This window comes from Gadus macrocephalus, chromosome 10 (assembly GCF_031168955.1).
Source record: "Gadus macrocephalus chromosome 10, ASM3116895v1".
Classification (NCBI taxonomy): domain Eukaryota; kingdom Metazoa; phylum Chordata; class Actinopteri; order Gadiformes; family Gadidae; genus Gadus; species Gadus macrocephalus.
The window spans coordinates 13136290-13156597 of record NC_082391.1 but is presented as its reverse complement, the minus strand read 5'-3'; the positions used below and the strand labels follow the sequence as shown (position 1 = coordinate 13156597).

The following is a 20308-nucleotide window of genomic DNA, read 5'->3' as shown; positions in this document are numbered from 1 at the left end:
ATAAAGACCGGGACCAGAAAATAATTATTTTCTCTCCATTGACACCCATTCATATTTTTCGGTCGCCACTCTATAGAGTGGCGAAGTCACGCCCCTTCCGGTAGGGCTCATGGGACCTATGAGATCGAAAAATATGAATGGGTGTCAATGGAGAGAAAATAATTATTTTCTGGTCCCGGTCTTTATATGCCCTGGATTACACATATGTTGTTTGTGGATTTAAAGGATAATTTTTCATGCAAAGAGTTCGACCGTTTATTGTGCAATTGTTCAGATAAAGGCTTTAGAGAAAACACAACGAGAAAGACTACACGGCTCGTATGTGACGTCACGCTCCCTGCGACTGGCGTGGAGAAGACCGACAATCTTCCCATCGGCATAACTGAAACTCTGCACGTGCCCCGACTTATAATGGTTTTCACCTCTTTCGATGCTTTTATCCTCCCCTTGGAAAAAGCGATGAAGTGGGGCAGAGAGATCGCCATCTCTGTGCCGAGTTCCAAGGGCGGGTGTGGTGACGTATATCATATGCGTCGAGAGCAGCGAAGAGCTGTAGTTCACAAAGCGGCCTCACATAAAACCTAAAATTATCAAACTTCTTCACGAACATTTTTAGTTTCTTTGCATGAAAAATTATCATTTAAATCCACAAACAACATATGTGTAATCCAGGGCATATAAAGACTGGGACCAGAAAATAATTATTTTCTCTCCATTGACACCCATTCATTTTTTTCGATCTCATAGGTCCCATGAGCCCTACCGGAAGGGGCGTGACTTCGCCACTCTATGGCCCAAGCCAAAATCATGGACGCCAAACATTGCGCCGGGCAAACTCGAATACTCGACTTTCAATGAAAACGGTATCTGGAGGGCTTATTTGATGGGTTTTCATGACAAAGAAGACCCTGGGTTCAATTTGCACCGGAATTACACTTTAAGGAGTGGACCCATCAAAAACATATTTCAAAAACGCATGTTTTTTGCAATCACAATTGGTTGTTTCATTCATTAATTTTAGTGACTTGCCATCGTGGTCATCTTGGCGGAGTAGTCGAGAAGATATTGAAGCTCTCCCGCGCGATTAGCCAGTGACGTCAAGGGGGGTGGCAAGTGGAATCACGTGACATCATTTGGACGTTGGATGTCCATCCCATCCTACAGGCTGCAGCACTGGGATAGGAAGTTACGAACTATTTCCTCTTCCGGTATATTACCGTAATACCATAAATATAACATTGTTTGTGTGTTGTGCATGTGTTTCTTTCTAGTTGTGAAGAAAACTACATTCTGATTGATCAATTACGACGTTCAGCGGCCGATTGTTTCAGAATAATTGACTGCTATTTCAAACTGTCGTATCTAGGAGACAATTATAAATTAGCGGAAGCAATCCTATTATAATTTAAATCAATAACAATATTTTTTTATTTTGTCTCACGTGATCAATTTATTTAGTAAGTATCTGTGTAATAATAATGTACATATTATTCCTGAATGCAATGTGATAAAAATTTAATAAAAAAAAAAAAAAAGGGTTATCGACTTGCATACCATTCATTGATATATATTTTATACTTGGAATTAACGTATGTTAATCAGCCTTTATATAACTTTCGTACGACAAACAAGGAGTGAAGGATGAACAATAATGTAAATCTTCTGACTATGTCCCATTAGAATAATGCTGCATTGTAGAGGGAGGACTGTAAACTGACTTAAGTATCACTGAGATATATACATATAGCCAGGGACGTTTTTTAATTGATAATCTAACTGTAGGAAGTAGTACTCAACCATTATTGCCTATTGTGATACAATCCAAGCTAAGAACTAGAAAATACTGGCAGTAGAAAGAAGTCAGCAAACAGAAAGTCAAAACAAGAGGTAGTTCGAATTAAGCACACAGAATTATAAGATAAGTGAAATGAACACGATCATGAATAATGTTGGGTTACATTGCAGTAGTCTATTCCACAAGTGAACTTTGCAGGCAATTTGTGATTACGAAGGTGAAGGTAATGACACAGACAGCTTAGTTTCCGTTGTCCGTTAATTACCGGTCATTGACCAGAAAAAAATGAGTAGGACCGAAAATTCTAAATGTCTCAGGTGAGAATGACCAATGGAAATAATTCTCTATGCATAATTTGAATTGTGTTTAAAATATAGTGGTCATTTGATTAGCCAATTCATGTAAAACAATGCGGGTCGGGCCGATATTTCCCACCACTATCCTCGAGCCGAGTCGGGCCTTTTATCGAGCGTTTGTGTTTTTTTATTTATTTTTCAATCATTGCTTTATTGGCCTAATCTGAGGAGAAATCTATGCCATAAACAGAAATATTATAGGCCTTTATTACTCGGGTCTTCTCAATGGCGTGGAACGCTCCGTTCACTTGTATGGGTAGTAGTCCGGTAACTTGTCAACCCCCTCGCTTCGGTTGCTAAGCGATGTCAACGTCTTTGGTGGACTATTTCACTGCTGATCAACACTATGAAAGTGAAAAGACACACCATGTGAAGTTATTTTTTCGTTTTTGGCAAGTAGCTATGTAATAAGCGGAATAAAGTATAGAACGTCGCCGGTGTTGTATACATTATCCCTTACATATATATTTAGCAGAGTAGGCCTAAGTAACAAATGTGTACAAAGTTACACATGTATTAATGTGTATTAATGTGTATTCAGCCCGGGTCGGGCTGAATTTTCTGGGTCCGACCTAAGCTCTAATAATGACTGCTCAGCGAAGCCTCCTTGGGGAAGGAAGAGTCACGAGGCTTATGCGCATTGCAAGCAGCAGAGACACTCTCGATACATTTGACTTTAAGTCAGCAGCGGCACGCTTCACAGATGGCAAATATCGAAAGAAGTAAAAAAAAAAAAACGTTAAAATGAAACCTTCCAGGTCACATGATGACGTCACCAATTTTTTCTAGGGAAACACTGCACAGACATGGATTATAAACAACGTTAAAAAAAGTTTTTTGAAGTTTGAAAGGGTCACTTTTTTCAGGTGATGAAATAAACCTAAAGCAGGCCTTTCATCACATACACGATAGAGAAGTTAATCGAAGCATCCCGTTGCCCCGTGTCAAAGCACCCCATTGCCAATGTGCTTGACCATGTGGCGACGCAAATTGCTGGGGTCGCTGAAGCGGGCGTTGCACTGCAGACACACGCAAGGCTTCTCCCCGGAGTGAGTCCTCATGTGGATCTTTAGGCTGCCGCTCTGCGTGAAGCGCTTCCCACACTGGACGCACCCATACGGCTTCTCACCGGTGTGGATGCGCATATGCATGGTAAGCTTGGCCTTGTTGGCCAACGACCTGCCGCAAAAGGCACAGGAGAAGGGAGGCTCGAGCGTTTGGGGCACTATGGGGTCCTTGTGGCTGAAGAACCTCTCAGAGTCCAAGTTGTGCTGCAGTGGGAACTGTGCACCGAGGTTGCCCGGTCGCCTTCCCTTGTCGCCGGCCTCTAGCGCGGCGTGCTTCAGGGACAGGGAGGCGGCCTGGAGGCGCTGGAGCCGTTCTGCGTGGCCGTCTCTACTTGGACCCCCCCTGCTGTCCTGCGTCCCCTGCGACGGGGTCCTCTCACTGGAGCCGCTGTTGAAGCTGAGGAGGCTGTCGTGGGTGATGCTGTGGTCCGGGGACAGCGAGCTCAGGGCCTCCAGTTCAGACGCGGTAAAGAGGGTGTCATTAGCGTCCACCGCCAGTGGGCCCTCCCCTTGTCCGTGGACGCTCAGGATCCGCAGGTCACCGTCGTGACTGGACAAGTGGGAGGAGCCAGGGGCGTCCACATGCAGACTCTCCGAGGTAGCGCCACGCTGCGTGCTGCAGTCTCCAAAGGCATCGCCGTCTTCTGCAGAGAGGAAAAACCGAAAGTTAAAGAGAAAGTAATTTTATTAATACATAATGTGGACATAGGGATAAAGTGGGTACATGCAGAAAGTCTACGATTTAAGTCTTACTGATTAAATATTTGTTAACCGAAGGCTTTATTTTGGACGATTTCTAACTTGGTAAACGTGTTCATTGTGAGTTAAACACTCGTTTAGACATTGAAGTAGCTGCTTAATATGTTCCTTTATCAAACCCTCAAAACCATTAACCTGCATGTTGGCCTTGCCAGAAGACAGATCTTGTAATATGACTCTCAGAGAAAGGAATTCTTTCATACTAAGGAGAGCATAGACAAACTAAATGAAAAGTGGATGCATCCTTATTAGAATAATATCATCCATTAGAATACATATTGTTATCCTGTAAAAACACCTATAACTAACCCTGCGTTGGCCTGAAACGCAGTTCCCAGTAACCCTTCATGCTCACCTACAGCGGGCCTGCATCCACCCATATCCTCTTCATCCTTGATAAAAATTATGTCTGGGGTCTCCTGCTTTCAACATAGAGAGGGGAACACAAGGAAGACACATGTTGGCATTTGCACAGAAAATACTTCAATCCCCCATAACGATGCACTGAATCATAAAGGTGTGTGATTAGGTCTGCTGTGCCTACCACTAGTGGAGTTGTAACGGTTGAGGCCTCACTTTTGGATGGTGCGAGAAAAGGGGAATTTCCAACCGCCTTGTGGTCCACCTGGGGCTTTAAACCTGATGGTGGTGATGATGATGATGACGATGATGATGATGAAGAATACATTCAATTCTATACCAAGAGCATGTCAGAAATGGGCATAACGTATATTTAGATCAGGCATGTGTTCATCAGTAGGCTAGGTACCCGTAGCCTACTGTACTGTTATTATTACATGTTAATTATTAAGCATGATTATTATTATCATTACTATTACTACAAGAAATGAATAGATAATTTCGTGTGGTAATTACCCCCTCCCCTCCCTGAACACTCGCCCCGTCCTGTTTTCCACCTATCACAGTCGGGACTCAACTCACCATTTCCCAGTGGTTTAGTGCGTGGTTTGCAGATGTTGGCTCGAGCCAGGGCGAAACGACTTGCCGCACGCGATGCATTTGATCTCGTTTGAAGCCGCAAAGAAAACAGCTCACTCCTCATCACCTTCATCCTCGTCCTCAAGGCTTCGTTTTCTTTCAGGCTCTGAGTTATTTGTAAGCGAAGGGTAGTCGAGCCTTCCGAGAACAGTTGGCTAATTTCAGATACGGCCGCTTTCGCCAGTACGTCCATTATGGACGAAAGCTGTTCTTCCAAAGTTGAACTGCTGGGCGACATTTTTATTAACATGTTTTACTCGACCACCAGTAAGAGACAACATAAACAGTGATGAAACTTCTTCTTCTTGCTGGTTTCATTCGGGGAATTCAAACGTTTCGGTACATTACCGCCCCCGTCTGAACAGGAGTATGAATAAGGGATCCAACTTAAAGACAGACGTCGATAAAACAGAGCCCACACGCCAAAACGAATTAACCTATGTTAACCTAGCCTAAATTCCATATATACGTTTTGTTATTTTTTAGAAACCGTCGGGACAAATAATTTGATGGTTTTCCAGATATGTAATTTTAAACTCAGTCTCTACCCCTTCACTTATTGTTATTCTGCTACAATGCATGCGGATTTGTAGTAGGCCTAACCGATGCTCCTTCATAAACATCCTTGATAAACGTAAATGTTCTATAACTTAGACCAATCAAAACTTTGTTTAGCCATTGGATGAGACACATGTGGTAGTTTAAAACGACACAATAAATCCCCATAATGATAAATTGTTATTAATTTCTAAGTAATCACCAGAACATCATTCTTAGAAACCAGAGAAACGGTTGGAGTTTTAAATTAAAATAAAATAATAATTAATTGTCATCATTAATCAAATTAAAAAATATATTATACATAGGCTATATATAGGCCTATGTATCAAGTCAAAGAAGTGTCAAATCACCGCACACTGGTATGAGAAGATTAGCTGATTTATTTTGTGAATTTAATAAATCAGCTTATGATGACACTTCTTTGACTTGATATAGTACGACGGCAAGTCACTTCGTTTTTTTTAGCTATATATATATATATATATATATATATACTATTATTAATTAATTATTTTATTGAAATTTAACAAGAAACTACGGTGGCGCTGAGCATTCACCAAATAAAAAAAAGTTTCACAGCTAATGTAGCCGTTAGCACACTCAGGATCTCGTAATTACGAGATAATATCTCGTAATTACGAGATAAGGATCTCGTAATTAAGAGAAAAGATCTCGTAATTATGAGATACGGATCTCGTAATTATGAGATAAAGATCTCGTAATTACGAGATAAGATATCATATTTACGACATAAGGATCTCGTTTACGAGAAAGGATCACGCCTCTCATTCATCAATAACATTGCTGGCTAGCTGCAGGCCGGTGTTACACCGAATTCTGCGACCCGTCGAAATGTGTGACCCCAGAGGGCGCTGTTGCACATTTTCTGCAACATGCACGAGTTTGAAGCTAGACTCGGAATGGGTACATTCGTTTTGTGACACCGGGCAATGCTTTCTTTCTTGAAAGCGTCTTACACCGGGATCCCACCGGACGCGTACGCGCCGCGGAACGGCTGCGCCGCGGAACGGCTGCGTCCTCTGCCCTGCGTCCATTCCTACCGGGCGCGTAACGGCAGCGTAGCGCTGCCTTGCGAGCCAGCCGTATTCACGCGAGATCACGAGATCACGCGATAATCCTAAACCTAATGTACTCATGGTGCGTTTTAATATCCATCCGTCTCGGAGCTCCGAGGACGTTGCCTAGCGACACGCACAAACACGCCCCTTTTCCTCGGAAGTCGATCTCGCCATCTCGTTTGAACTCAGCGGTGACCGAGCGAGGCTTCCGAGATAGAATTGAAGATGGATGCGCCCAGTGTGACATTCAGTGAACTGTTTTCATTGTGTTTGGACCGCTTTGGTGGTTTAAATCGCAATTTCAATCACTCGTATTGCTGTAATAACTTACATATGCAGAAGATACATTGAAACATGAAATGAAGTGAAAATTGTAGAAGTTCAAATGGCTGCGTTTTCGTACGGTGAAAACGCACCGTTTCATTTATATTATTTCGTAGTCCTGAAATAATATAAATGAAAATAGTAGAAGTAGTCGGCCAATGCTACCGCAACAATAGCTTTCCGGGTGGCGTCCATGTTTTTCTCCGACGACCTACGCTCAAAACATAATAAAACGATTTTAGTGTGGGCGTGGCGTCCGATCCGAGATCCGAGTCGGCTCGCAGAGAATACACGAACGCACCCTTCCACTCCCAAAACTATTGCAATTAAATGCCACGCTTTGTCCTTTCTGACATTTTCCTTATAAAAAGGATGATTTGGTACATAAATGACTTCATGTTGCTGAACTTCGACAATGAGTCTCTCGTCGTCAATGTTGCCGACCCTCTGAGACCCACCGGTCATGACGTAATAATGTTGATGTGAAGTTACATGAGCTGAGTATTGTGTTTTATTTTGAAAATTGACCGGATGCTCTATGGCTTTTACTTTTCACTTCCTGCCCGGCTCGACCTGCTCTGTCGAAATTGACGCGGTTTAGCAGCGGCTCGCGGCAAAAATAGAATTGGACGGAAAGATAGCGCCGCGGCGCAGCACGCCGCTCCTGGGACGCTGCTGAAACGTTCCGCGGCGCGCCCGGTGGAAATGGTCTCATTGATTATAGTGGAAGCGATCAGCAGCGTGACCGCGGCGCGTACGCCTCCGGTGGAATCTAGCCTTTACTGTCACTGTACGTCCACACCAGGAGCGACCAAAGCGTCAAAGACGCTTTGGTCGCTCACAAAGTTTCGCTGCGAATTTTTCTGTTTGCTTTGGTCGCTCAAGTCGCTCATGACGTACAATTCAATTATGCAGACGCATTTAAAGGAGCCGTATGCGTTTAGTAGGCCCTACAGACAGCCATATCAAATAGTGAACTCTCCCATACACCTTGGCCATATTGCCGAGACGGTTTTGCTTGTTCGATAAAGTGCTTCGACAACAAGTAGGACAGTGATTCCCCCCAATGTAAAAAAAAATCCTAAAATGTAGGCTAATTACAACCGAGAACAAAAAACCCTGCGTGCTGTAGTAGTTGAAATATGTTTCACTGATCTGGATCTGCAAATCATGATCTGCACTCATTCGTCGCATTCAAAACAAATAGACATTAGCGCACATGGCTAATTTGCATACGTGCACAGGACTGGTTGGCCCCGCAAGGCAAATAATGGAACATATCTATCTATCTAGGTCTTTCTGTCTATCTATCTATCAACGCGTGTCTAGTTTTAATGTGATGTATTGTGTGTATGTCCAGTCAGACTTGTTCTGTGTGGTCTTGTAGGCTACTGTCCTGTGTGGGCCGAACCACCTAAATGGATTCCCGACGATTTGTGTCGTTTGGTATTAATAAAGACTTGACTAGGCTATCTATCTAGACTATTTAATTAACAATTATTCACCTCAGGCTCCGTGAATAGTAGGGGAATAGAGGGATAAAAGACAAGAGATATATCCCTTGTCATTTATCCCTCGTCTTGTCGATTAGTTTGTTTATGTGACGATTTCAACAACTTTTTTTTTAATTAATACTTCAGCCGACATTTTGTTCAGTGAGTGAATAAAGGTAGGTAGGAACCAAAGTGCCTGCCGATGTTCCCTGGGATCCACGCAAGCGAAGAGCGTCTATTCCGATTGGCTGTCAGTGTTTGGCCGCTGAAGCGAATAATAGTCATTTGCATAAAGTTAAAAAGTTTTCAACTTCTTTTTGACGCTCTGGTCGCTCAACTTTGGCCGCTGGTAGCGTTGGTCGCTTTGGTCGCTTTGGTCGCTCTTGCCCATAGAAAGTGAATGACTTCCGGCGATTTGGTCGCTCAATTCGCTTCTGGTGTGGACGGACAGTGACTGTAGCGTCTTATGGGGAAAGAAGCAACGGTGATTGACCGTAGGCCTACTAAACACCTTATCCATTCTATGGGTCTGTGAAATGCAAATGAAATCAAATGTAGCCTATTTATTAAGCACATTTTATGTTTTTGTTGCAATGCCCACCGTTATTATTATTTTTTACTGCCGTTTATGAAATAAATATGAACTAATGCCACAATTATTCATGTCTGCGATCATCACAGAGTCCACGCAGCAGGTCGCAATCCCCGATGGGTCACAATTCATGACAGCAGACCGTCGAAATCTGCGACCACACAAATGCGGGGAAAATGAGTCAAACCCCAACCAAATGTTTTCAGGTCATTTGTCGTCCTCATATCTGTATTTGGACACAATTATTCATGTCTGCGATCATCACAGAGTCCACAAGCAGCAGGTCGCAATCCCCGATGGGTCACAATTCAGGTCAGCAGACCGTCGAAATCTGCGACCACTGTAAATGCGGGGAAAATGAGTCAAACCCCAACCAAATGTTTTCAGGTCATTTGTCGTCCTCGTCCTCATATCTGTATGTGCACACAATTATTCATGTCTGCGATCATCACAGAGTCCACAAGCAGCAGGTCGCAATCCCCGATGGGTCACAATTCATGACAGCAGACCGTCGAAATCTGCGACCACACAAATGCGGGGAAAATTAGTCAAACCCCAACCAAATGTTTTCAGGTCATTTGTCGTCCTCATATCTGTATGTGCCCACAATTATTCATGTCTGCGATCATCACAGAGTCCACAAGCAGCAGGTCGCAATCCCCGATGGGTCACAATTCATGACAGCAGACCGTCGAAATCTGCGACCACACAAATGCGGGGAAAATGAGTCAAACCCCAACCAAATGTTTTCAGGTAATTTGTCGTCCTCATATCTGTATGTGCCCACAATTATTCATGTCTGCGATCATCACAGAGTCCACAAGCAGCAGGTCGCAATCCCCGATGGGTCACAATTCATGACAGCAGACCGTCGAAATCTGCGACCACTGTAAATGCGGGGAAAATGAGTCAAACCCCAACCAAATGTTTTCAGGTCATTTGTCGTCCTCATATCTGTATGTGCACACAATTATTCATGTCTGCGATCATCACAGAGTCCACAAGCAGCAGGTCGCAATCCCCGATGGGTCACTTAACCTACCTGCTTAAGGGGGTCGCCGGCCCTCCGCTGCGCGTCGGGGCCGGACAACGCCCCTTAACAGTATACCACAGCCTGGCGTGATCTATTGCTTAATTATACAACGGGGGGGCTAAATCCAGCGATCTGATTGGTTCCTAACTGTTGTATAATGAGCGTATACATAACTGCTATGACGCCCAATCATTTTGTGAAAGTATCACTCCGCGCCTTGAAGTGGAAACCGTTACCACCGTTCTCTCGGAGGGACGCTAAAGTGTGTTGCATAGCGACCGTCGTGCATTTTGAAGGCAGCCAGGAGGGACTACTTTTTTGTATTCTTTAATAAAACAGCTACTTTGACTTTCTTGTTGTTTTTTTCGTTTTGCCATAATAGTAACCGTTGTATAAAAGCAATAGATCACTTCAGTCAGCGGTATGTGCTCATTATACCACTGTGAAGGTTTTTTTTAAATAATTGAACAACTGACAGGGTTTGCCTTTACTATGAACAATCCATTTTTATTTGAATACATTAATTATGTGACATACTGTCACAGCCAATATTAAAACAAATTCGAATGTGGGCAGTGGGACAAAAATTCTATTTCCCCACAAAAACAATATTTTATTGATTTGTATAAAAACTATTTAGCTCATTAATTGGAAAAGAGCTTGAGGTAAGACGTTTTCTGAACAATAATGCATGGTATAAAGTTAAACACATAATGCACTGCTGTATTCAACTTTTAAGAGCTGCAATGTGAGGGGCCAGCCACATGCCCTTTAAACCACCACGACAACAACATTTCCACTTCTGGGTTCCACTGAACAATTGACGCGTCAATATTCGAGGGGCTTTGGCACATCAAATGATGGAACAAGCATCCCGTACTGGTTCAACTGCTCCTGCAGGAAGAGAGACACTTGTAGCAGCTCCGACTGGGCTTTTCTCCTGAACAGTCCCAATGACTTCAGATGTCTGCGCAATGTTGACATACTTATATTAATGCCCTCCTCACTTTTAAGGAACATCCATATTTCCCAATGCCTCAACCCGAGCAGGAAATAAAGCACGATAGCGTCGGATAGCGTCATCTTTGCCGGCCAATGACTTCAGATGTCTGCGCAATGTTGACATACTTATATTAATGCCCTCCTCACTTTTAAGGAACATCAATATTACCCAATGCCCCTCAACCCAAGCAAGAGATTAAATACGATAGCGTCAGATAGCGTCATCTTTGCCGGCCTGCAGCTAGACAGCAACGTTATTGATGAATGAGAGGCGTGATCCTTTTCTCGTAAACGAGATCCTTATGTCGTAAATATGATATTTTATCTCGTAATTACGAGATCCTTATCTCATAATTACGAGATCCGTATCTCGTAATTACGAGATCTTTTCTCGTAATTACGAGATCCTTATCTCGTAATTACGAGATATTATCTCGTAATTACGAGATCCTGAGTGTGCTAACGGCTACATTAGCTGTGAAACTTTTTTTTATTTGGTGAATGCTCAGCGCCACCGTAAGAAACAATCGTTCTTTCGGCTCTTGAATGTAACACCCACAGAGATCAATATTTTATATTTTTATTGTCTATACAATTTCTGGGCTGAGAACTCAATGTTTTCAAAGTGGGTGAAAGTATCTCAGCAAATAGATTTGTTTGTAAAACAGCGGCATATGTTTTTTGATAGTCTGTGTCCATGTGTGGGTGCACATGCACTACTTGGCATGGGTGTGGGTAGTATAGTGAATAAATAAAAAGTCCCCACCAATATTCAAATAAAACCTACAACCTGGCTAGAAACACACGTAGTAAGCCGGCGAAATAATACATTTGCTGAAAAACAATCTAATACAACCAACTATAGGGAATACTATAGGGAACTATACAAATTTCAAATTATAGTGCACCCAGATAATTAATTCATTAATACAATGTAACGTTTGTCTATATCCAGTGTATGTGTGTGTGTGTGTGTGTGTGTGTGTGTGTGTGTGTGTGTGTGTGTGTGTGTGTGTGTGTGTGTGTGTGTGTGTGTGTGTGTGTGCGTGTGTTTACATGTATTTGTGTGTCTTTGTCTGTCTGTCTGTCTGTCTGTCTGTCTGTCTGTCTGTCTGTCTGTCTGTCTGTCTGTCTGTCTGTCTTTCTGTGTGTGTGTGTGTGTGTGTGTGTGTGTGTGTGTGTGTGTGTGTGTGTGTGTGTGTGTGTGTGTGTGTGTGTGTGTGTGTGTGTGTGTATGCGTTCGTGCGTGTGTGTGTGTGTGTGCGTGTGCCTGTGTGTGTGTGTGTGTTTGCAAGCATGTGCACCCATTCACGTGCACATGCGCAATCTTGTGTGGATGTGTGCGCGTGACTGTTGCATGGCTGAGTGAGTGCGTAAAGCACTATAAGCATCGACTCCTTTTACATAATATAAGACTAGCTTTTGTATAAGCAACCTAAAAGCCTTTCCAATTTGGTCTGTCAGTGCCCCTTGCCCATCTATAGGCCTGCTATACTCATGTTTCCCAAACCTCTGATACATTAACCTCCTGCAGCTCCTAATTTTGTTGCTCATCTTCCTTAAAGTTTAGCCCCACCGCAGGAGTCGTCGGTGCATCCACCTCCCCTTCAGTGGTCTTCGTACTAGTCTCCTCGTGCATCTCATCCTTCTCCGGCTCTGTAGTGTCCTTCGTCCCGTTCTCTACAGCGTCTGTGTCCTGCTGCTTCTCAACTGTCTCCACCGTTACGTTGGCCTCGTTTTCTCCCGGTTCTTCTTTGGCGTTCACAATTTTTTCTTGGTCCTCTTTGTCTTTTTTTAATTTGTCTATTTTGGAAAAGGTCTGGCAAAGCGCCTGGACGTAGGTGAAAACACACATGGGGTCCGGCCTGTCTCCCATCAGGATCATATCCTGTACCTCCAGCAGGGGGTAGCAGTCGGCCAGAGACCTGGGTCAAATAGCATCGGAATTGGTATGGTAATGAAGTTGAAGAACATAATAATAATATTATTAATAATATAATAATACAACCGATAATAATAATGATAATAATTATGATACAAACAATAATATGAATAATAAAAACAACAAAAAATGCAAATTAACAGGGCTCACTATAGCTTACAGAATTTCGCCATGTATGAAAGGATGTACTCACTCGGCCGTGCTGAAAGCCAGAGTAAAATTCTTCCTCCGCTCCTCTGCTTTCAGGGAGGAGAAGTCGAAGGCGTCCGGAAAATAGCGATGGACAAGGGCGCAGAAGGCCAGCCCGTCACACCAGGAGGACGAGAAGTTCTCAATGTTGATACCCTTGGAGGAGGGGAGAGAGAAGTATATCTATGACTCCGGTTCTCACCCCTTAGTAAAGCAAAGGAAAGACGGTGTTTCAAAAAAGGGTCAGGGATTTACACGCGGACCTCACCTCGTAGTTGCGCGTCTTGCTGCGGCACCAATGGAGCATCTTCTGTTTGATAGAGGCCCCTGTGGCAGAGCCCGCGGAAGACCTCTGAACCTTGAAGTTGCAAGCCACGGGTGTCCTGGGCACACAGTTCTTTATGTAAAACGTGTTGATAAACATATTCAGCAGTGCTTTCTACAGAGTGCCGGCATGAACCGTACAGGAAGATTTAAACGGCGACTTACTCGGGGGCCCCTTGCTGGAACTTGGCGAGGATGTCCTTCTTAGTGGACGCTCGCCCGGAGCGGGCAGAGTTCCTCGGTCGTGACACGGCGGCCGCAGTAGAAGAGGAGGTCGGTGGGTTCGCGCCAGCCTTTCTTTTTGTCTTCACCTGCTTATCGGACTCCTTGCTCTTTTCCCCCTCCTTCGCCTTTCCACCTTCCTCTCCTACTTTGTTCTGCTCTTTCTTCCCTGCCTTGGAATCTCCATTTCCCCCTTTGGCTTTTCCTACTTTCTCACACTTCTTCTCCTTTCCCGCCTCTTCTCCCACCTTCCCCCCTTTCTCCTTCTTCTTCTCTTCCTTTTCCTCCTCTGCTTTGCCCATCTCTTCATTTTGACCCTCCTCTGCCGATCCCTTCTTCTCACACTCCTCCCTTTCCTCTTCGGTTTCTCCCCCTCCCTTGCTCGTGGCGGGGGCTACATCCTCAGAGGTCCTTGCTCCGTCTTCATCTCCCTCTGATGTGGTCTGAGGGCCGTCGTTCTCTCCCGTACTGATCTCCCCGGCCGCCCGCTCTGCCCCTGGGCCCCCACACAGTACCTCCGGGTCCGCCACCCTCTGCCCTTCCCCTGCGTCCCCAGCCGAGGGCTCTATCTCTGGGCCTTCACTCTCCGGCTCCGGCACCTGGCCCTCTGCCTCTCCATCCAACTGCCACATAAAATGTAACATACTGTATGTCAACCGTGTACATATGAACTTTTAACTGGTGACAATGTTAAGAGATCAATATTTAAGGTATTGAATTTGTGAAGTCAAAAGTCAAGAAGTCAGACGTCAATGTACAATTACACACGATTTTGTGATATATTATTAGCAACATCCAATGTTAAAATTTCACAGGAAAACATGTGAACTCAGATGGAGAGGATAATGGTCATGAAAATGTTTATACTACGTGGCATAGCCTCCACTGCAAGATTATTCAAAATCCCTGAAAAGAAAGAAAGCTGATTTGAAATTAGATGCTTAAATGTTCTAAATGTTATGTTATGTACACTAACTAAATGCTGTTAGTGTCCGTTGTCTATAATACCTCTTGACTCTTGTCGGAATCAATGAATCAAGCTGAAATTGTGTTAAATGATTTAGAGGGACACATGGACAAAGCACCATGTTTGAAGAAAAAAACACTGTTAATGACGCATAAATGAGTAGCTTACTCAACAGTCTGTTGGTAATGTTTATGCATGTGTGTGTCTGTGTGTGTGCATTTGTGTGTCTGTGTGTGTTGAATAGTATGGGGGGATGTTAGACCCATTTGTTCTTGCGTGGGTGCTTGCGTTTGTTTGTGTATGTGTGTGCCTTCGTGCATGCGTCAGCCACCCATTGGTTTGTATGTGTGGGCCATTCTTGAACAGGTGTATCACTGGCCTCTGAGCCACTATACTCTCCTACTTCTACGTCTGTCTGCCGCAGCCCCTGCTCTGTCCATAAATACTTTGACTGGTCTGGGAACGGACCAAACAGCCTGGTCTTTGGTTGTTTGCCGTTTTACTACGTCTGTGAGAATGTGTCAACTGCATCTCTTATCTGCACTTTTTAAATGTACACTAATCCACAAGAATGATTCACACACACACACACACACACACACACACACACACACACACACACACACACACACACACACACACACACACACACACACACACACACACGCACGCACGCATGAATGTATGCTCATGCACACAAACACACACGCTTTGACACAAACTAACCTGACTGTTTTTGTCTTCTTCCGTGTGATTGGTTGAATCCGCAGAAGAATCCGCTGTCGATGATCCTGCCTCCATTGTCTACCAACGTGTCAGGCTTCCAACAGGATCAAAGGTCTAATTTGAGGTCTTCAGGAAATGTATAAAGGTAGCCTCAATTAGTCCAGCCTTTCTCCTGGAGACCCAGTGTAGTTCCTTACTCACTGCATTTGTGTAGTAAAACTATACTTCGATATGGGTATGTCCCCCTCTTGCCCTCTCTCTCTCTCTCTCTCTCTCTCTCTCTCTCTCTCTCTCTCTCTCTCTCTCTCTCTCTCTCTCTCTCTCTCTCTCTCTCTCTCTCTCTCTCTCTCTCTCTCTCTCTCTCTCTCTCTCTCTCTCTCTCTCTCTCTCTCTCTCTCGTCCTGCCTCTCTACCTCTGCCAGTGTTTGTGTGCTTGTGTTTTGTGTTGGTTTTGTTTGTAGTGGTCCTTGCTTTAAACCCCCATCACCCCACACTCCAACCCCACCCCACTTTGTGACATGTCAGGGCTACTTTATCGGACCTTCGGAACAGCACAGGATCCAGAAATAGAGCCCCGGTGACAGAGGGACAGACAGCTGCCTCTGCTGTGGAAACCGTGTATACAGACACACAAACACAAACACACACACACACACACACATACACACTGACACACACAGACACACACAAACACAAACACAAACACACACACATATACACACTGACACACACACAGACACACACAAACACACTGACACAAACACAAACACACACACACACACACACACACACACACACACACACACATATAAACTCACACACACACACACAGACACACACTTATACACACTGACACACACACAAATATAAACACACACACACATCCACACACACATTCACATACAAAAACGTACAAACAGACACACACATACACACACAAGCACACACACACACACACACACACACATGCTCAGACACACACATGCACACAAACAAACACACACACACACACACACACACACACACACACACACACACACACACACACACACACACACACACACACACACACACACACACACACACACACAGCTGTAGCTTGTGCAATGAAAAAGAGACACACACGTTATGTCTTTATCTGCCGATTTAACACGTACAGCCTTTAATGTTAATTAAATGAGTCCGATAAGTCCTGTTTCAACATCATTACATTACAATTGTGCCCAACACCAAAAATGTCGAAGGACCCATACACATCCATAAGCACCCCAAACCTTCATGTCTAACAAGAAACATGCTTACGATACATCCCAGGCTAGTGTGTATCAGGAGGATGCATTGTATACCATACACTAAAACATTCAACACAATAGCGGCTGTCGATAGAGTTACTTTAACGGTGCCTTTGGCTGGTAACAGTTGTTGTTCCTGGTGATCTCTAGCTCCCTCTCTCCCCCCTTCTCTCTCTCCATCTCGCCATTTGAAGATCATTGCCCTCAACCCCTTCTCAGTTACCTCTTGGTTTGTCGTTGAGATTTACAATTTTGTCACTTTCTCTAATTTCACTACACATTTCCTGATTTAGTCTATCGTGTGTGTCTATTTGTATCTCTCTCTGACTCTCACCCTCCCTTCCTCACTCACTCACTTACCCAACTACACACATAAACACACACTCACTCACTCACACAGACCAACAAACACTGATAATTTTATTTCTAGAATGCATGGATGATTTCAACATTATAGTAACGCTAAAGATAAAAAATGTGTTCTGTGACAAAGCACAGAAGCGCATTTGGGTCCTGATGAATAAATATCACCTTGCCTTGACTTCAGGCTGAACAGTTTATCATTCAATGCCAAACAACTGGTTTTAAAAATAAACTGCTATCTGTACTCCCTCTCCCTCGACTGTCATTATCCCCCCCCCCCCCCCATACACACACACACACACACCTGCTGTCCTCTCTTCTCTCCAAGGATTGGGGGGGGTGGGGTGGGGGGGAATGTACATTTGTAATCTCCTTCCAGGTTTGCACCACTGTAGCCGTGGTCCAATCATAACAGCCCATCCATCAGTTTGGTCTTCCAACTTTGTTCTATTATTTCTTCTCCAAAGACCTTTGTCCAGACCAGTTTTCACACTGGATGTCCTTCGATAAAAAAGGACAAGGGTATGGATGCAGAGTAAAGTTTGGATGCAGAGTAAAGTGCATCGTTTGAATGCATGCACTATGGTTCTTGAGCAAGTGTGTGTGTGTGTGGGGGGGTGGAGATGAATGATCGTAATTCGGACCAGCAACTGCGTGTGTGATCGGTGCTGACCTTTGTGTTTATTCTAGTCGCTGTCAAGGGGTTATCACATATCCTAATCTTCATTTTAAGCTGGGTGTTACATGGCATAGTGAAGGCACAGCCTGCAAATGTTTTTTCCCTAGCCAGTTCGGAAGACATTTTCTAAGCACATGGGCTCCAAATTCCTCCTAGGAGCTATTTGTGTGCTATGCCATCATGGAGCGTCGTCGTGGTTCATAAGTTCTTCAAATTGGGTCCGCTCAAGACAAAGCAGATTCTACAAATGATGAACAAAAATGATTGGAAACTGATGTCCTTAGCCGATACTGTCCTAAGTTATAACTCTAAATTAACTTGTGCATGTATGTTTTATACACCGGCAAAGTAACTTGCTTCAATTTTGGATGAGGTGAGCCCGATGTAGAGGGGTAACAGCTTTAAGGGTCAACGATTAACTTGGAGACGGCTAAGTAATGTTGGAATGCTGGGTTCATCTCAGGGACGGCCGATGGTTACAGCTGAGTTACATGTGGATGTCACTCTGGAATGTCCTTTATTGACCGTGCTTTTTCCACACTTATTTCAATCATATAGGCAAGTTAATGGTCATACCTGCCTCTCAAAACCCAACCCTAACGTCCCCATCGTGAGAGGTGGAAACAGGTCAAGCTGGCCAATAGGGAAATGGTAAAACTCATGGGCCAATCACCCGTGAAGTGGATTCAATTGATTACAGAAACATTGATGAAGAAAAAGAAACCCCACAACCTAGGAGATGAAGACTCTTCGGGCATGCAAGCTAAAGAGACAATGAAGACGCATACTGAAAACCCTATGGAGAGAGTGCGTCGGAATCTTCTATCCTAGGTAACCTACCAACATCGCAACCTGGAACATCAGGACCATGTTCACAGCAGGGAAGACGACAGTCATCGCAGATGAGATCAGGGTTTCTATCCTCGGCCTCTGCGAAACCAGATGGCTCCAGTCAGGAGAAGTCAAATTGGTCAGTGGTGAGTCCATACTCTACTCTGGACACGCAGATGAAAAAGCACCACACACGGAGGGAGTGGCATTTATGCTCTCCAAAGAAGCACAGAGGGCCCTCATCAGCTGGGAGCCCATCAATTCAAGAATCATCACTGTAAGATTACAAACCACCCATAAAATAATCAACCTTCAAATCATACATTGCTATGCACCCACCAACAATACTGATGAGGAACTGAAGGACAATTTCTACAACCAGCTACAACATCTACTCCAGACCAGAAAAGAAAAAGACCTTCTCTTACTCATGGGCGACATGAATGCCAAGGTGGGAAATAACAACAATGGATACGAACTGGCTATGGGAAAGCATGGACTTGGCACCATGAACGAAAATGGGGAGAGATTTGCAGGTGTATGTGCTTTGTGCTGACAACAGTCTGGTTCTAGGAGGGACTGTTTTCCCCCATAAACCCATCCACAAAGCCACCTGGATATCACCTGACCACTCTACCGAAAACCAAATCGACCACATATGTATAAACAGGAAGTTTAGGCACTCTCTCCTGGATGTACAAGTGAAGAGGGGGGCAGATGCCGGGACAGACCACCACTTACTGGCTGCAAAACTCCAACTTAAGCTGAAGCGCTGCAACAACCCCTCTGACAGCAGAACAAAATTCAACCTACAGCTCTTCCAGGACATTGGACCAACTGAACGGTGTCAAACCACCCTACAGAACAGGTTTCAAGCCCTGCAAGATCTCCAACAATCAGTGGAAGAGTACTGGAACAGCCTGAAAAACATATGGAAGGAAACATGCCTAGAAGTGGTGGGGAAAAAGACAACAAAACACAAACCCTGGTTGTCAACAGAAACACTGAAAAGAATAGAAGAGAGGAGGGCAAAAAAGGAAACACTAAACAAATGCAAAACCCGAGCAAGAAAGGCATCAGCCCATAAAGACTACGAGTTACCAAACAAGGAGGTGAAGAAAAGCGCTAAATGTGATGAACAGAATTAAATCGAGGCCTTGGCACAAGAAGCACAGGAAGCAGCTGGAAAAAACAACCTCAAGGACCTATACATGACCACCAAGAAACTAGCCGGAAAGTTCAGACAGACGAACAGACAAATCCGTGATAAACAGGGACGACTCCTTACCACCAAGGAAGAACAACACCAAAGATGGACAGAGCATTTCAGGGAGCTGCTCAATAGACCACCCCCTGTCCAAGAAATAGAGATTCCACCAGCAGCACACATGCTTAACATCAACTGTGCCCCCCCCAACAAGATCTGAGGTAAGGAAGGCCATCAAGGCACTACGACGTGGCAAAGCAGTAGGGCCAGATGACATCCCAGCGGAGGCCCTACATACTGATGTTGAAACCTCAACCACCATGCTATACCAGCTGATCAAGGAAATATGGGAGGATGAGGAAAATATACCAGCAGACTGGAAGGACAGGCTAATTGCAATCATTCCTAAGAAAGGAGGCCTCAGGGATTGCAATAACTACAGAGGAATCATGTTGCTATCAACGCCAGGCAAAGTGCTCAATCGCATCATTTTAGAGAGACTGCGA

The 20308-nt window shown here is 44.2% G+C and overlaps 2 protein-coding genes across 5 annotated transcripts; both read right to left on the bottom strand.

Moving 5' to 3' along the window:
- Window positions 1-1891: 1891 nt before the first annotated feature.
- On the bottom strand, window positions 1892-5940 carry LOC132465735 (zinc finger and SCAN domain-containing protein 2-like). Of its 4 annotated transcripts, none has more exons than XM_060062482.1 (4): window positions 4920-5940; window positions 4522-4671; window positions 4333-4399; window positions 1892-3862 (listed from the first exon to the last, which is right to left on the bottom strand). In XM_060062482.1, the coding sequence occupies exons 2-4, from the start codon at window positions 4663-4665 to the stop codon at window positions 3096-3098; spliced, it is 978 nt and encodes a 325-aa protein (XP_059918465.1). In that variant the 5' UTR covers window positions 4666-4671; window positions 4920-5940; the 3' UTR covers window positions 1892-3095. The 4 variants fall into 4 exon arrangements, 3 of the variants coding, with proteins under 3 accessions (XP_059918465.1, XP_059918463.1, XP_059918464.1); XM_060062480.1 differs by having other exon boundaries at window positions 4522-4616; XM_060062481.1 differs by having other exon boundaries at window positions 4525-4616.
- Window positions 5941-12179: 6239 nt separating this feature from the next.
- On the bottom strand, window positions 12180-15898 carry smtnl1 (smoothelin-like 1). Its single transcript, XM_060062459.1, has 5 exons — window positions 15431-15898; window positions 13681-14360; window positions 13460-13574; window positions 13196-13347; window positions 12180-12985 (listed from the first exon to the last, which is right to left on the bottom strand). The coding sequence occupies exons 1-5, from the start codon at window positions 15503-15505 to the stop codon at window positions 12598-12600; spliced, it is 1410 nt and encodes a 469-aa protein (XP_059918442.1). The 5' UTR covers window positions 15506-15898; the 3' UTR covers window positions 12180-12597.
- Window positions 15899-20308: the final 4410 nt, after the last annotated feature.

Coding starts and splice junctions, on each gene's coding strand:
- LOC132465735 (XM_060062480.1), bottom strand. CDS start 5,226: ATGTTAATAAAAATGTCGCCCAGCAGTTCAACTTTGGAAGAACAGCTT. Junction 4,400..4,521: donor CCGTTACAACTCCACTAGTG/GTAGGCACAGCA, acceptor CTATGTTGAAAG/CAGGAGACCCCAGACATAAT. Junction 3,863..4,332: donor TGGATGCAGGCCCGCTGTAG/GTGAGCATGAAG, acceptor TCCTCTCTGCAG/AAGACGGCGATGCCTTTGGA.
- smtnl1 (XM_060062459.1), bottom strand. CDS start 15,505: ATGGAGGCAGGATCATCGACAGCGGATTCTTCTGCGGATTCAACCAAT. Junction 13,575..13,680: donor TTCCAGCAAGGGGCCCCCGA/GTAAGTCGCCGT, acceptor CTGTGTGCCCAG/GACACCCGTGGCTTGCAACT. Junction 12,986..13,195: donor CTGGCTTTCAGCACGGCCGA/GTGAGTACATCC, acceptor TATTTGACCCAG/GTCTCTGGCCGACTGCTACC.